Here is a 17,839-nt window from a genome sequence, read left to right as displayed (position 1 = left end):
TGATGCATCAATGTGCATTCCTAACATGAAAGCTTTGCAGTTTTTATTGCTGTTTAAACGACCACAAAAACTTAATGGAGGTATTAGACAAGAGATGCCAGCTTTTATTGCATTCCGAACATCAGTTTTTCTTTCGTATAAACGGAGAACAGGTTTCAAGGTCGCGTCATAAGTACTCCATACTAATTCGATGACTACCAATTAAACTAGTTTACGCTGCTTTGTAAAATTCTACATCATTAGCTTCATTGACAATGTTCTGCTATTTTATATTACGGAGTTTGTCATGAATAAGAATCAATTACAACAACAGATATACATCCAACTCCATAAAAAATAATACCGGCTTGAGCTACAGGAAAAAAACACAATGAATCTCCATTGAAACAATATGAAAGAAAGCAACCAATGGAAATCTAAAGCAATGAAAACCCGCCTGTAACGCAAAGTTGCTGTATCAAAAACTCCTTAAGCAAATGCCTACAAGCCAAAACCTGAACTTCTGATAACCAAATCTGGTCACAAGCCCACAAACTTGAGGTGACAGTTGCTCTTAAAGAGATTTAACTTGTACGAGATCGCTTTCTGTAGGGCTGTTGCCTGATGCAATCTTCTCAGAGACATCAGCTAAGCAGTTTAGGTTACAGTTGATAAGAGCCTCAACAAAGCAGCAAGTATCCTCTATGGTGTTCCCATCAGGTACATCGACAACAAATGATTCTATTAATAATGTTCCAGGCCTTCCATTGATCGTTTCTGGGTGAACTGTGATTACAGATGAGTAGTTCTGCAGTTTTCAAAGTGCAATAAACATTCAGTACTTTCAGTTAGTAAAGAAACCCGCACACACGTTTCATAAGAACTGTTTTATGCAGAAGGTTTGCTTAGGGAGTAGCTACACGTGGTTTGTGTCTGTCGGGAGTCGGGACAGTTTCCTTGTCAGGTCAGATCAAATCACGTTTAGTCAGGTCAACATTACTCTTTGGTTGAGACAGGTTATGTTCAGGTCAATATCAGGTCAGGATTTTACTGGCCAATTCATCAGCCCATTTCAAGCTGCAGCGGATAATCTCATGGCGTTTTAAGTTAAAGGGTAAGCAATCTCATTTAGGTTAATTTTAAGCTGATTCGTTTTCAGGTTGCTACATGTCGCTTCTGGTTTGGGTTTAGCTGGGGAAAAGGAGGTGGTGTCGATTATCGGCTTGACAGCGGTTTGGGGTCTGATTTTGCTAGCTATAAGAATAATCATGTAAGTAACATATACATAACATGTACGGTAATTGGCAAAAAAGAGATGCATACAAGATCTGAAATTACCTTCAACCTATGATCACCACCTGTGATTCGAACACCAAGAATATGCTGCACATCGTCTAGAAGTTCCAATCTTTCTGTGCTGGTTGTTGCAGGAAGGCCTGATCTCACATTTACTTCTCTCACTGTTCCAACTTTAAAATCTCCCCTTAGATTGCACTCACTTATGAATGGCTTGTACCTTTGCGGTTGATCAAATCTTCTCACTAAGGACCAAACCTGATCAAACATTCAGAACTTCGTCAAGCTTACAAGTTAACAAACATTTCAAAAACGAAAAACCAGAAAACTGCAGTGAACAGAACCCACTGAAATCCTTTTGAGAATATTACTTCTCAAATCAAACGAAGAGGCCAAGTTACCATTACAAAGTTTCATGGGTCATCTCAGATAAGGGTCTAACAGAAATTACATTGCCCTCCAAAATAATAGGGTTTAGGGTAGAACACTGGCACTGTAGTTTTGCAGATTAAAGTTACCACAGAAAATGCTCCAAATGTCAGACAGCAGCAGCTCATTTTTTAGCTAGAAATCAAACAATTGATGGGCAGAAATTTCTACTGTTTCAGGGATTGAAAACACAGCTAAAATCCTAATTAGTGTAAATCAAAACCGGGCAATTCTTGATTCAAGGAAAGAAAGAAAACAAGCCAAATAAAAAACAGAAAATGGGTTACTCAAGAATCATATTAATGCCATTAAACAGGATAAGGAACAAATGAAAGATCATCAACAACAACAACAACATTACCCGGCTAAGGCGGGGTCAGATGTCCGCAACCTTACCCTTACGCTAACAACATAACAAAGAGGCACTTTCTGAACGACCCAATATGAAAATTTACTGAACAAACCAAGAAGTATTTACAAAAGGGCGTTCTGTGATACAAAGATTGAATCTTTTGGCCACTCAAGTAAAGAACACATGTAACAGTACTAATTTATTACTCCCTTCCTCCGTCTCATTCATTTGTTTATCTTTGATTAAAGACTCCTTACAAAGAATATAAAACGTAAACAAATGATTGAGATTGAGACGGTATATTAGAACTAAAAAAAGATAGAAGAGTACAATATCAGTAGATGCTTTGATGCGTTTAGTAAGGCAAGAAGAACATTGGTTAGGTCCAATTTCCTGGTGTTTATGATGCTTTGTGATGTATTCAGCCTCCATTTTCTTGTGTTTTCTTACAAGGTTTATCTTAACAAAATAATGAAAAAACAAGATATTATTAATGTTTATTTTTAGTAAAATGCCTTTTTTTTTTTTTTTTTTTTTGTCTAAAAAAAAAATGCCTTTTTGCAGTGGGAATGGATTTAATTGGTTGAAAAAGATGAAGAACACAGATTTGTAGAGTATGAAAGTGGGTCCACTCTTGTGAATATCTTATGCTTTTATCCGGCTCGTCTTGTTTAAAACGGTACTATTTATCCTGAGCTCGGTCAAATAGTACTCACATGGAGGATGGATATATAAGATAAAACTTTTAACTTTTTCAAGACATTATGTTTTGTGTTATTCATTTCACATGGTAAATCCTATCCTATATTTAATCAGTTTTAAATTGAAAATGAATAATGTCGTCTTAAACAAAAATGGGTCGCTTTTCTCTATCATAACTTCATGTCTACTTGTTGCCGACTTTTTCCTCTTTTGTGACTGACTGCTTTTTCTAGTGCCTTAACTTTGGGGTAAGGACTAATTAGTTGACATTCAATAATTAATTACTTATCCATATTTTATTCATAGGTCGTCCGGTTCATTATATTCCGTCATCTAATCAACAAAATAAGCGGATATGAATAAGACATAACCCGTTTGTGTGTGTCAAAAATTTAACGTAAACTAGTTAAAACTCGCAATTAATCATATCTATTTATTTGTTTATCCATAGAAGTTGCTAATGACATTTAATTTTATTAAATTATTCAAAATCTTGTATAATCTTGTAAGAGCATGTATGCAATAAATCTAATATGGGATGTTATTATGTTAGTATAAATTGGATGAAGTATCTACTTGATTTGTGTTCTTTTAAATGCATGTATGTTATCCTTGGTATTCACATGTTTTTACCTTTTTCGCACTTTTCTCCCATGTCATGTTTATCATGCTTTTTTTCCCCACTTTTGGTAGAAATACGCCAACATTTAGGAGTTCACTTTGGTTCAATATTCCCCCCATTCATTTCATTTTTATACACTTGATTAATATTACTCTATATTTTGATTTTTGAACAAATGTATAGAAAGGAAATGAATATCAGGAGTATCAAATTATAATCAATAAGTCTCCCTTGTAACGGGTATATCCATTATAAGCTTGTGACGGATTAAGTATCACCAATTTAGGTAGATAAGACAAAAGTAAGAGTGCTTAAGAAATCACAAATGATTCATCTTTATCTACCCAAGTGGATTTTATTTGACCCGTCTCAAGCTTGTGACAGATATCGCCCGTTACAAATGAGAATTTATGCAAATTATTTTGGAACAAAGCCATTGATGCTATTGATAATTTGATATACTTCTACTCCCTATGTCCCGGTCATTTATTGTCCTTTTCCATTTTGGGGTGTATCAGTTATTTATTGTCCTTTGTATTTTAAGAATGAATTTGATGAGTAATTTGATCATTCACCCAATTTATTCCACTTGTCATTTAGTAATTGACCCCTCCCCCTTTTCTTGATTTTTGTGCCAAAACCAAACGACAATAAATGACCGAGACGGAGGGAGTATATCTTAAAATTTGAGATCTTTTACATTACTATTTCAAAAAAAATAAAAAGAGAGATCTTTTACATTACAATTTTGAAATTTAGGTGTTGTTTGGGCCGTGCCAACTCTATTATCACCAGCCGCGCCAACTCGATCTCATGTTGGGCCTCCGATCAGCCAAATCCATGGGAAGCGAGATTTTCATATCCATATCCATATCCATATCCATATCCATATCCAGCTCCATGGCCATTATCTCCAGCTCTGGCCTAGATAATTTCTGGTCTGAAGGTTACACCTCTGTTATTTTGCTCTGCACAGTACTTGCTAGACGGCATAGCTTCGTTGCGACACTGTCATTTCCTCCCGTCGGTCCCTACTACATCTTTAAAGTATTGGTTGTGGGGCCTTTACTGAGCGTTCCGCCTCCGAGCACATTCGGCCTAAGTTAAAATTTCTAGATGAATTCATCAGTGATAAACAAAAGAGACAATCATATATTCATATATACAACCAACCCTACGACCACGAGGAATTGTCAGCAGGGTCCTTGAGAAATACTTGTATGACGAAATACTCCTTTGATTAAAATACGTACTCCTCATAAAACGAATGTGACGTAGGGAGTATTAGACATTATACAATAAAGATATTAGACATTACATACATATTATAAGCTAATACACAAATGAAGTCCAGCAAGAATACAAATTCAAGAGAAATTTATACAAGACAATAGTTTTTTTTGTCGAACTGCAACAGGAGTCGGCCATGGGCTTGAAAAAAATGGTTGGACACGCTGAAATTGGTAAAAATTATTGTCCAAGTTGATAGGACGAACATTAACATGTTGTACGGATTTATTTCTCACATCAAAGAGCTTGACACTTGAAGAGTAATAAGTTAGCATGTAAACCTTGTCCCTGGCTGCAACACCGACGAAGGACTGAAACCATAAATTATCAGTGTGAACATCAAGTTTTTGAACCCACACCTTATTAGCATAATCCACGAGATCCCAAACCACAAATCTACCGGTGAAGAAATCGTTCACCAATCTAAGACGCCCTTCACACGCTTCCAAAACTAAAATTGTAGAAGTCCCCGGTTTGACCGGATCCATTGGAGGTAACGGAATGATATCACAGTGCAGAGGTTTGTTAAAAGGGTCATATGCAGCAATGCAGTTGGTCCCACGCCAGTGAAACTTTCCGTTCAAAAATACAAGCTTGGCGATACCAACGACCATACCCATCCACCTTGAACCAGGTGGACAAGGGACGTGGAATATGCTCCACTCTGCTCCTTCATCAGTAGACGAGAATACACTAGCGATGAACTCGTGTTTCTCCTCATCCCACTTGATGGATACCACAGTGAAGTCAATCTTATTGGGGTCATAATCAACATTGTTCCTAATGATGTCCTCGTAGGAATTGGTATCAGCCCAAATTCTAGAAACCTCACCAGCTTGTCCTCGAGCTTCTTGTGCGTAGTAACAAGTAAAACCAACAAAATCGCGAGTTGAGATCAATGGTAGTTCAACCCATTGCTTGGACACGGGGTTGCACAAATAATACTGATAATAACTGTACTCGCTATTTTCAGGGTGGTTGTCCTGAAAACAGGCCGATAGTAAGACCAAACCGCCGTAGCTGCCAACTAATAATACGTCCCACAACACCTTAGTAGTGTAATTATTGATGTGATAGATATAGCGCGCAAGTGGGAGAACGAAATCAAAGGTTAAGAGGATAGAAGAAACATGAGGGTAGGCTGCACCAGGGAGAAGGGGCAATGCATAAACTTGTTCATTATAGTGTCCACTACGTAAAGCGTTAAAGAGTAGCATGTCGTTATGATGATCAGTAAGGATATAGGAGCGGGCAAAACAAGTTGAGGAAATAAAAGAGAGCCAATGCTTGGAGACGCACTTGGAGCGATAAAGGGGCTTGATGGGGACACGCAGAAGGATCTCAGTAAAAAGGTCATCAGTTAGATTATCAAATGACGATGATTTAGAGGTGTGACTAGTGCAAACGCTTAAACGACCACCACGACAACCACCTTTAGTAGTACAAAGAGCAGATAACTCCTTTGGTAATGGCCTCTTTTTAGTAACCATCCTTGTAATAATTAGAAACAGGAGAAACAAGGATGATTTGATTAGATTAAATTGGGTGTAGCTAGTTGGTTTATATATACGGAGTAATTGTCGAACCCCCAACTACTATAAATTTCCTAAACTAAAATAGTTGTTGATTTATATTATTATATATATATACGGAGTAATTGTCGAAATCCCAACTACTATAAATTTCCTAAACTAAATAGTAAAGGAATTAGAATTGGAATTTGATTTGGTAATAATACTTTAATTAGAAATAATTAGCTCTTAAACAGCTTTAACTTGTATGTGATCGCTTTAGGGTTGTTGCCGGATGCAATCTTCTCAGAAATGTCAGCTAAGCAGTTCTGTCAGGTTAATAATACTCAGGTTGAGACGGGCAATATATGTTCGGGACTTCGGGTTAATATCAGGACAGTATTTAATTAGCGGTTCATCAGCTTATTTCAGGCCGGCTGCTGTGGTTTGGGTTCTGATATTGATAGCTCTAAGGATAGCCATGTAAGAGCTGTATGTATCAGAAAATTGGCAAAAAGAGATTCATACAACATAACTGGAACTGAAGCGCTTAGAGGCCTGAAATTACCTTCAACCTATGATCACCGCCTGTGATTCGGACACCAAGAATATGCTGCACATCGTCTAGAAGTTCCAATCTTTCTGTGCTGGTTGTTGCAGGAAGGCCTGATCTCACATTTACTTCTCTGACTGTTCCAACTTTAAAGTCTCCCCTTAGATTGCATTCACTTATGAATGGCTTGTACCTTTGCGGTTGATCAAATCTTCTCACTAAATACCAAACCTGACCAAACATCAGGAACTTCGTCAAGTTCACACGTTACTACACACAAGCAAAAAAAAAAAAACTACAGAAACCTGCAATTCTAATCAAACAGACAGGCCTGTTGCCATTTACCAAATTTCATACTCCGTATAACATTGGTCATTCAACTATTAGAGGGTAAGGTTGCGTATATCTAATGTTCAAGACTCTTGACGAGGGAGTTAGAAGTAATCATATCTAAGCTAGGTGCCATCTATATTTGCCACAGGAACCAATAGGACCCAAATTTCATATCGTGTCATGTTCAACACTTCCAGGTGTCGGACACATGATACGTGAAGTGCCGGAGTAACATAGACAAGGCAAAATCAACTCAATTCTTAACTAAAACTCCAACAATTGACGGGCATAAACATTTACTATTTCAAGGATTGAAAACACTGCAAAAGACCTAATTAGAGTAACAAATTGGGTCATTCTTGATTCAAGAAAAAAAAAAGGAAAATAAAAAACAGAAAACTGGGTTACTCTAGAATCATATCAATGCCATTAAACAGGACAAGGAACAAATGAAAGATCATCAACAACAACAACATTACCCGGCTAAGAGGGGGTCGGATATCCTCAACCTTAGCCTTACGCTAACAACATAATAAAGAAACGACCCAATATGAAATTATACTAAACAAAGCAAGAAGTATATCTAAAAGGGCATTCTATTATACAAAGATTAAATCCTTTAGCCGTTACTCCTTCCGTCTCGTTCATTTGTTTACCTTTGATTAAAATATAAAACGTAAATAAATGATTGGGACGGAGGGAGTATAACAAAATAAAAAAGAAAGAAGAATACAATATCAGTAGAGGCTTTGATGCGTTTAGTAAGGCAAGAAGAACTGGGAATCCATTTAATCCTTTAGCCGTTACTCCTTCCGTCTCAGTTCAAGTTTATATGCGTTTAGTAAGGCAACAAGATATTATTAATGATTTTTTTTAGTAAAATGCCTTTTTGCAGTGGGAACTGGGAATCCATTTAATTGGTTGTAAATGATGAAGAACACAGATTTGTAGAGTATGAAAAGTGGGTCCACTCTTGTGAATATCTTTTGCTTTTCTCCGGCTAGAGCCGGAACCGACCCGGCCAGACCCGATGACGACCCATAACTTGATACGACCCGATTATCAGTGACCCGAACTTGAACCGACCCGACCCGATACTGACCCGATTAAATTGATGACTCGACAATTATTAAGCTTAATTTTGATCAAAATGAAAGTGATTTTGTGTTTAGATTGATATGTTTGACTTAGTAATGAAGTAATTAAAATAAATAATAGGTTAAAAACTAAATTTGATGGTAAAAAATTGCAGTAATGCTATTAAGTTACCGGACCCGATAATAACCCGGCCCAAACCCGATCCGACCCGATACATCATTTGACCCGAAATAACCTGACCTGATAACGATCCGAACCCGACTCGACCCGAAAGGGGATGTTGACCCGCCCCGACGTGACCCGACCCGATTGCCACCTCTAACTCCGGCTAATCTTATCAAGACGGTACTATTCGTTTTGATCTCGGGTTAAATAGTATTCACGTGGAGTATGTTATACTCCCTTTATTCATAAATTATCACCCCGTTTTAATTTGCACAAATATTAAGGGTGGTAATAAACAATGCATATAAACTTGAACTCCTAATAAACAATGAAAAAGAAAGACAAGTGGACAAAGATTACCTAATAAACAATGAAAAAGCAATGACAATATTGGCAAATAATGAAGGCTAACAATGACAATATGATAAAAGCACAAAATCTCATTGAAGATGGCGATATCCGTCACAAGCTTGTGACGGATACCATTTCTTCTCATAAAATACCCATGAGAAGTGAGTGGAGAAGCACATGGGGGGTGCCCCACCTTGTCCCCTCTCCCTTTTTGTGAGAGGTCTTCAGCTTGTGACGGGATTAGCCCGTCACAAGCAAGACGCTTTGTGATAAAAGTGGGTTGTCTATGGAAAATTGGAAATAAGAGAAATGGGGTGATATAAAATGAATTGCCAAAATAGGGAAGTGTGGTGATATATTATGAATGGAGGGAGAATATAGCACAAATATTTTAGAATTTTTTTCTAAAATGGGGTTGAAAGTATTGAAACCAAAGAAATTATCAAAATGAGTTGAGTTTCAAATTAATTACCCAAAATGGGTCCACGTCAGCACCGAAGCTAGCTTCGGATTCAAGTCGTTCTCCTCCAAAGCGTCTACACCCCGGGCAACAAGTTAATATTAGTGATGTCAAGGCTCAGATGTTTTGACCCAAATCGTTGTCGGTAGGCGACTTGGGTTTAAGTCGCTCACCCATTGAACGACTACAATATTTTGTGGAAAAAAAAAATTATGTACCCGCGTCTGCTCCTACAAATGCCTAAATTCTTAATCCCTCTAGGAAGTGTGCTTCAATGTTTCTTTAATTTTGTGCTTAAATATTTATAACACATATTAAATGCAGCGGTTTTATGTTTGGAAATAATATATATATTTGATTGCAAATATTGAACATAAATATTCTGTTGGGAATCTGGAGAAGAGGTAAGGGTTAGTATTCGTATGATCTGGGTTTGATTCCGCATAAGTTCTTTTTTTTTTTGGTATTTTTTTTTTTATATAAAATACTAAACCTTATCCCTGGCAGCAACACCGACGAAGGACTGAAACCGTAAAGCAGTGTCAACATCAAATTTTTGAACCCACACCTTATTAGCATAATCCACAAGATCCCAAACCACAAATCTACCGGTGAAGAAATCTTTCACCAATCTAAGACACCCTTGACACGCTTCCAAAACTAATATTCTATTATCTTGCGATTCAAGAGGATCCGTTGGAGGTAACGAAATGATATCACAGTGCAGAGGTTTGTTGAAAGGGTCATATGCAGCAATGCAGTTGGTCCCACACCAGTGAAACTTTCCGTTCAAAAATAAGAGCTTGGCTCTTAAGTCCATACCCGTCCACCTAGAACCAGGTGGACAAGGGACGTGGAATATACTCCACTCGGCTGCTTCATCAGTAGAGGAGAATACACTAGCGTTAAACTCGTCTTTCTCGTTATCCCAGTTGATGGATACGACAGTGAAGTCAATCTTATTGGGGTCATAATCAACATTGTTCCTAATGATGTCCTCATAGGAATCGGTATCAGCCCAAATTCTAGAAACCCCGTCTTGTCCTCGAGCTTGTTGTGAGTAGTAGCAAGTAAAACCAACAACATCGCGAGTTGAGATCAATGGTAGTAAAACCAACAACATCGCGAGTTGAGATCATAGGCTTTGATGCGTTTAGTAAGGCAAGAAGAACATTGGTTAGGTCCAATTTCCTGGTGTTTATTGATCCTTGGTGATGTATTCAGCCTCCATTTTCTTCTATTTTTGGTAGGTTAATGAAAAACAAGATATTATTAATGATTTTTTTTTAGTAAAATGCCTTTTTGCAGTGGGAATCGATTTAATCTTATCTTTATAAATACTAAAACATTTAACTCACCCTCATTACGCCACCTCATCACATACAACTTTTTTAAAAAAAACTAAAAATGTGGGACCCGCAGCAATACTTATGAATTTAATTTTGGTGAAACATGGGTTTATACACATTTTGTATGTAAATAGAAGTAACCAATATTACACCAAAATAATTTAGTCCAAAGTTAAACTACGATAAATTACAACTGAAAAAAAAATCAATAACATTACAACAAATTACAGAAATTAGGTAAAAAACTTTAGAACAATTATTAAAAATCCCATTGTCTAATGAACATTATAAAAAAAATTAACTAATTGTATACAAATTATAGTGCCTTACTATAATTATAAAATAATATACTATTAATTTACTAAGAAATTGAAATACTAACTATCAATTAACTAATACCGAGTATATTAAAGTATACAAGATGAAAAAATTCAGTTTAATTACAAGAAATATATTCTAGAAAAACTTGAAACATTTTATAACAAATATTTTTCTGTATAAAAAATTTTGAACCTTTAATTTTTGAATTTAAAATATAATAATTGTAAAATCATTAAAATACATGATTTTTTGCTTCGTTTGAGTGGAAGCCCAGTTTTAGAGAGTAAGGTAGTGAATGAAATAATATTACTGGTAGAATGAAATCCAGAAAATGGTAGGGGTATGGAGGCGGCGTTGCAGTGGAGGGAGAACGGATGTAAACGGAATGAGATATAGGAAGGAACTAGCCGAGTGAAGGAGAAAGGATGCGAAGGGAATAAGATCGAAGCAACATAAATTGGATTTGAAAGGAGCAGCAGAAATTGAAGGAAATGAATATGGGTGATGAAAGATTTATTAGGGTAACGAGATATGGAATGAGTGTGGGTTTATATAGCAAGTGGAAATGGATGCAAATATGCAATGGGTTGTGTTAGTTTTGGGTTAAGAAGTTTCATTGCCTTTACTTATATCAGTTGGTTATACAGAGTAACTTAATGGGTTGTGTTTATTATGCATGCAGTATTATGAAAATTAATATTCAAACTATAATACTTCATTCGTCTCAACTAATGTTTTACAATTGATTTATATACGATTATTAATTATTTTACAATTATTAAAAAAATCAAAAACAACTTGAAATGAGGAGAAAATATAATGGTCTCGCCCACTTGGGTTGCTTAATTTGTTAACAAGTGAGAGTTTAAAATATTGACTGATATGATATGTATATATCTTAAAAAGAAAAGGTGTAAACTATTGATCGGGATTGAGAGAATAACATGTAACTAAATATACTAATTATAGTAGTTATTGTTAGTAATATATACGGAGTAAGTAATAGGCTAATAGCCAAAACATTGAGTTGTAAAGCATGTATCATTTTAGGTTTTGAAAACATTCACTTTTCTTTACGATTACACATGATAAATGGGACAATCATGTTGAGTTTGGGTTGGATTATTTCGAGTTTTCAGAAATACGGGTCAGATCGTTTCAGGCATACTGATCTTAGGTCGTTTATTATCAAATTATTTGGAGATAATAATTAGTTTTTAATAATAAACATTCCAGCAGGTCAAACTAAATCGGGTGAATTCGAATTACTAGTCAAGTTAGAGTCCTCTGTTGAAAATGTTGGATCGGGTTATCTTATTCTACAATATCTCATATGAAGGCTCTTTCCGTAAGGAAAATATATTTTACAATATTTAATCTAAAGACTTTAATAAAAATTAATTTTAACAAGCTCATGAGATAATCGTAAAAAAAAAAAGGATTATATTATAATCATTAGGTTCTATTTGAATACATTGTAATCATGTTGTGTTAACAAAACAAATTATGTAGTTAGGCAATATAAGCAATGCCAACTTATGATTTTTTTTAAAAGATAATTGTAAAAATTTGAATTATTATTGTTAATATATAAATTTGTTAAATATTCAATGTAGTCAATATATTATTTGAACTTAAAATCTATAACGTGTGACCGATGGACCCGTTAAGACATTGCAATCAATTAGTTCTTATTTACACGATAAAGTTAAATTTTTGTTAATCTTCACCAAAATATTTTAATTTCATTTAACGTGAAACAATTTCTTTCAAATGCATGATTTACCCGGTCAAAATATCAGTTAGAGACTTTAGACTTATCTAACAAGAGGAAGGACCGTATTTCAACAAACGCTCGAGCAATGAACCGTAATGCATTCTATATGAATATATGCTACTCCCTCCGATCCAGACCAAAAGTAACATAGGCAAAAATGAAATATTTAAGAAAATGTACAAAAAGTAAGAGTAAAGAGGGAAAAAATAGGTGGGTATGTAATCGAGAGTTTAATTGTGGGTTAATAAGTGAATTTTATTGTTACGTACAATGTCCTTTTTAGGTTCGACATCTACATTCTCTTCCTTGCAAACATTTGAATTTCATACCATAAATATAATTTGACACAAGACTTGACATATTTTTGATAAAAACAATCTTTAAATCATCATGCCCGTGCAATTTGCTCGGGTTTAAAACTAGTTGGTTGTAAAAGATGAAGAACACAAATTTGTAGAGTATGAAAAGTGGGTCCACTCTTGTGAATATGTTAGGGTGAGGTTATCAGTCAGATCCACCAAAGTTTTAAGACTATGCCACATCAGCTTTTCACTAACTTTTATTATTTTTATATTGTTAAGACTCATCTCAGACTTATCTCAGACTCCATACATTATCAGTCAGACTCACCTCAGATCTTACTTTTCCATTTCACTTCTTTTTTTACAAATTTAAAAAAAAAAATAATAATAAAAAGAAATGACACATGTGGCCCATTCATTGGATACTTTTCTTTGAATGTGGGGTCAAGACTCATCCAAAGTCTTAAGTTGAGTCTTGGATTTCCAAGACTCGGCTTAAGACTTTGTTAAGATTTTGGAAGATTATTATGTACCAAAAAAAAAGATTTTGGAAGATTATTGGTAGTCTTGAGTAAGTCATGTCTTAAGACTTACCAAAGTCTTGTCTCAAGACTACCAATAATCTTACCCTTATGCTTTTTTCCGGCTAGAGTCGGAACCGACCCGGCCAGACCCGATGACGACCCATAACTTGATACGACCCGATTATCAGTGACCCGAACCCGAACCGACCCGACCCGATACTGACCCGATTAAATTGATGACCCGACAATTATTAAGCTTAATTTTGATCAAAATGAAAGTGATTTTGTGTTTAGATTGATATGTTTGACTTAGTAATGAAGTAATTAAAACAAATAATAGGTTAAAAACTAAATTTGATGGTAAAAAATTGTAGTAATGCGATTAAGTTACCGGACCCGATAATAACCCGGCCCAAACCCGACCCGACCCGACCCGATACATCATTTGACCCGAAATGACCCGACCTGATAACGATCCGAACCCGACTCGACCCGAAAGGGTATGCTGACCCGACCCGATGTGACCCAACCCTAACCCGACCCGATTGACCCGATTGCCACCTCTAACTCCGGCTAATCTTATCAAGACGGTACTATTCGTTTTGATCTCGGGTTAAATAGTATTCACGTGGAGTATGTTATACCCCTTTATTCATAAATTATCACCCCGTTTTAATTTGCACAAATATTAAGGGTGGTAATAAACAATGCATATAAACTTGAACTCCTAATAAACAATGAAAAAGAAAGACAAGTGGACAAAGATTACCTAATAAACAATGAAAAAGCAATGACAATATTGGCAAATAATGAAGGCTAACAAGGACAATATGATAAAAGTGGGTTGTCTATGGAAAATTGGAAATAAGAGAAATGAGGTGATATAAAATGAATTGCCAAAATAGGGAAGTGTGGTGATATATTATGAATGGAGGGAGAATATAGCACGAATATTTTAGAATTTTTTTCTAAAATGGGGTTGAAAGTATTGAAACTAAAGAAATTATCAAAATGAGTTTAGTTTCAAATTAATTATCTAAAATGGGTCCACGTCAGTACCGAAGCTAGCTTCGGATTCAAGTCGTTCTCCTCCAAAGCGTCTACACCCCGGGCAACAAGTTAATATTAGTGATGTCAAGGCTCAGATGTTTTGACCCAAATCGTTGTCGGTAGGCGACTTGGGTTTAAGTCGCTCACCCATTGAACGACTACAATATTTTGTGGAAAAAAAAAATTATGTACCCGCGTCTGCTGCTACAAATGCCTAAATTCTTAACCCCTCTAGGAAGTGTGCTTCAGTGTTTCTTTAATTTTGTGCTTAAACATTTATAACACATATTCTTAACCCCTCTAGGAAGTGTGCTTCAATGTTTCTTTAATTTTGTGCTTAAACATTTATAACACATATTAAATGCAACGGTTTTATGTTTGGAAATAATATACTCCTATATATTTGATTGCAAATATTGAACATAAATATTCTGTTGGGAATCTGGAGAAGAGGTAAGGTTTAGTATTCGTATGATCTGGGTTTGATTCCGCATAAGTTCTTTTTTTTTTTGGTATTTTTTTTTTATATAAAATACTAATCTGGAGAAGAGGTAAGGGTTAGTATTCGTATGATCTGGGTTTGATTCCGCATAAGTTCTTTTTTTTTTTTGGTATTTTTTTTTATATAAAATACTACCAGTATGCCAAAAGTCGCTGCCTCCCACAGCGACTTGTCTTCTAATCGCCGGCCGGCTGAGCGACTTGGGCTAAAATCTTGGCTTTTAAAAGCAACTTTATTTTCATGTCATCCCAGATGTAGTCGCTTAGGGGGAGAATGACTTGAATCCGATACTAGCTTTGGGCTGACATGGATCCATTTTAGGTAATTATTTTGAAACTCAATCCTTTTTGATAATTTCTTTGGTTTTTAACCCTATTTTAGAAAAAAAATCGATATTTTACCTCTTCAATACACTATGCTTTTATAGTGTTATCCTATTTCTCCCACATGATATATTTAATCCGATTTAAATTTAAAATGGATAGTATTGTCGTAAACGAGAATTTGTGGCTTTTCCCTATCATAACTTCATGTCTACTTGTTGCCGACTTTTTCCTCCGGCTCTGACCTTTTAGTTTTGAGAATCCGACCCAATTGGCCTGTAAAACACACAAAAAAAAAAAAAAAAAAAAATTAACCCTGGCCCGTCATTGAACCTAGTACACCTGAGTTAGTCCCTGGCCAAACATTAGATAGCACTAAAGGCGACAATCAGGTCGGTTACAGGTTCGGACAAAGCAGGTCGGGTCATATTGGGTTCAGGTTGAAAAAAAAAATAATGCTGCTATCATTTATCGGTTCAAGTTGGGTTCAGGTTGGTTTCGGTTCACCCTATTTTCGGGTTCTACTGAGTCAGGTTTCGAGCGGGTCGAGACGGGTCAGCTTTTGCCAGCACTAGATAGCGCGACTAGCCCAGCCCGTTATCTCATGTGGGTCGATCTCACTAGGGCCGATAAGGCCCGGCCAGGACCGCACCGACGCGCCCCAACCGTCCAGCTCAAGATTTATGGTGGGGCATTTACTGAGCGTTCAGCATCCAAGCACCTCCGACCTACGTTAGAATTTCAAGATGCATTAACCAGAGATAAACACAAGAACAATCATACAAGCAGAACCAACCCTACGACCATAAGAATTGTCAGCAATGTCCTTTAGAAATACTTGTATGACGAAATATAATTCTATTAACAAAACATGAATGAATCACAAGTGGTGTATATTATTAGACATTATACAAGAGTATTTAAATTCAAGGGAAATTTATATAAGACAATAGTTTTTTCTGTCCAACTGCAACAGGAGTCGGCCATGGGCTTGAGAAAAATGGTGTGACAGACCGCAATTTGTAAACATTATTGTCCGAAGTGATATGATCATAAACATGTTGTTCGGATTTATTTCTCACATCAAAGAGCTTGATAGCTGAAGAGTAATTAGATAGCATGTAAACCTTGTCCCTGGCAACAACACCGACGAAGGACTGAAACCCTAAATCAGTGTCAACATCAAATTTTTGAACCCACACCTTATTAGCATAATCCACAAGATCCCAAACCACAAATCTACCGGTGAAGAAATCTTTCACCAATCTAAGACGCCCTTCACACGCTTCCAAAACTAACTTTGTATAAGTCCCTGATTTGACCGGATCCCTTGGAGGTAACGGAATGATATCACAGTCCAGAGGTTTGTTAAAAGGGTCATATGCAGCAATGCAGTTGGTCCCACACCAGTGAAACTTTCCGTTCAAAAATACGAGCTTGGCTCTTAAGTCTATACCCGTCCACCTAGAACCAGGTGGACAAGGGACGTGGAATATACTCCACTCGGCTGTTTCATCAGTAGAGGAGAATACACGAGCCATAAACTTGCCTTTCTCGTTATTCCAGTTGATGGATACGACAGTGAAGTCAATCTTGTTGGGGTCATAATCAACATTGTTCCTAATGATCTCTTCATAGGAATCGGTATCAGCCCAAATTCTAGAAATCCCGTCTTGTCCTCGAGCTTGTTGTGCGTGGTAGCAAGTAAAACCAACAGTATCGCAAGTTGGGATCAAAGGTAGTTCGACCCACTGTTTGGACACGGGGTTACACAGATAATACTGATAATAACAATACTGGCGGATTTTTTCAGCGTGGTAGTCCTGAAAACAGGCCGATAGTAAGACCAAACCGCCATAGCTACCAACTAATAATACGCGCCACAACACCTTAGTAGTTACCTCCCAAATGTTATCTACAAAATCAAAGGTTAAGGGGATAGAAGAAACATGAGGGTAGGCTGCACCAGGGAGAAGGGGTAAGGCATAAACTTTACCAGCATTGTGTAAAGTTCTGAAGAGTAGCATGTCGTTATGATGATCAGTAATGATATAGGAGCGGGCAAAACAAGTTGAGGAAATAAAAGAGAGCCAATGCTTGGAGACGCACTTGGAGCGATAAAGGGGCTTGATGGGAACGCGCAGGAGGATCTCAGTTAAAAGGTCATCAGTGAGACGATCAAATGGCAATGATGATGACAATGATTGTGCGCTATGACTAGTGCAAACGCTTAAATCACCACCTATAGTAGTACAAGGAGCAGATAACTCCTTTGGTAATGGCCTCTCTTTAGTAACCATCCTTGTAATAATTAGAAACAGAAGAAACAAGGATGATTTGATTTGATTAAATTGGGCGTAGCTAGTTGGTTTATATATATATATATATATATAGAATTAGGATCTTATGAGTCTAGTTTTTAGGGTGAGTCCGTCCTACCATTATAGACCGTTAGATCTAATCAATCCAATGGCTGAGATTATATCTGATCAACGTATTACGATATTAATAGAGCGCATCTTTTGAAAGGGGCAAAATTGTAATTCACAG

General features: G+C 36.4%; 2 protein-coding genes across 3 annotated transcripts; both read right to left on the bottom strand.

Moving 5' to 3' along the window:
• Positions 1-244: 244 nt before the first annotated feature.
• On the bottom strand, positions 245-2,632 carry LOC141605180 (abscisic acid receptor PYL8-like). Of its 2 annotated transcripts, XM_074423856.1 has the most exons (4): positions 2,387-2,631; positions 1,318-1,533; positions 536-787; positions 245-502 (listed from the first exon to the last, which is right to left on the bottom strand). In XM_074423856.1, the coding sequence occupies exons 1-3, from the start codon at positions 2,486-2,488 to the stop codon at positions 554-556; spliced, it is 552 nt and encodes a 183-aa protein (XP_074279957.1). In that variant the 5' UTR covers positions 2,489-2,631; the 3' UTR covers positions 245-502; positions 536-553. The 2 variants fall into 2 exon arrangements, with proteins under 2 accessions (XP_074279957.1, XP_074279958.1); XM_074423857.1 differs by having other exon boundaries at positions 245-787; positions 2,387-2,632.
• Positions 2,633-16,215: 13,583 nt separating this feature from the next.
• Positions 16,216-17,589, bottom strand: LOC141607120 (putative F-box/kelch-repeat protein At4g22430). Its single transcript, XM_074426478.1, has one exon. It carries the CDS (start codon positions 17,587-17,589, stop codon positions 16,216-16,218), a length of 1,374 nt encoding a protein of 457 aa, XP_074282579.1.
• Between the last annotated feature and the right edge of the window lie 250 nt (positions 17,590-17,839).

This window comes from Silene latifolia, chromosome 10 (assembly GCF_048544455.1).
Source record: "Silene latifolia isolate original U9 population chromosome 10, ASM4854445v1, whole genome shotgun sequence".
In the NCBI taxonomy this organism is placed as follows: Eukaryota; Viridiplantae; Streptophyta; class Magnoliopsida; order Caryophyllales; family Caryophyllaceae; genus Silene; species Silene latifolia.
Note: the sequence above shows the minus strand (reverse complement) of the source record. Positions and strands in the feature narration are given on the sequence as shown.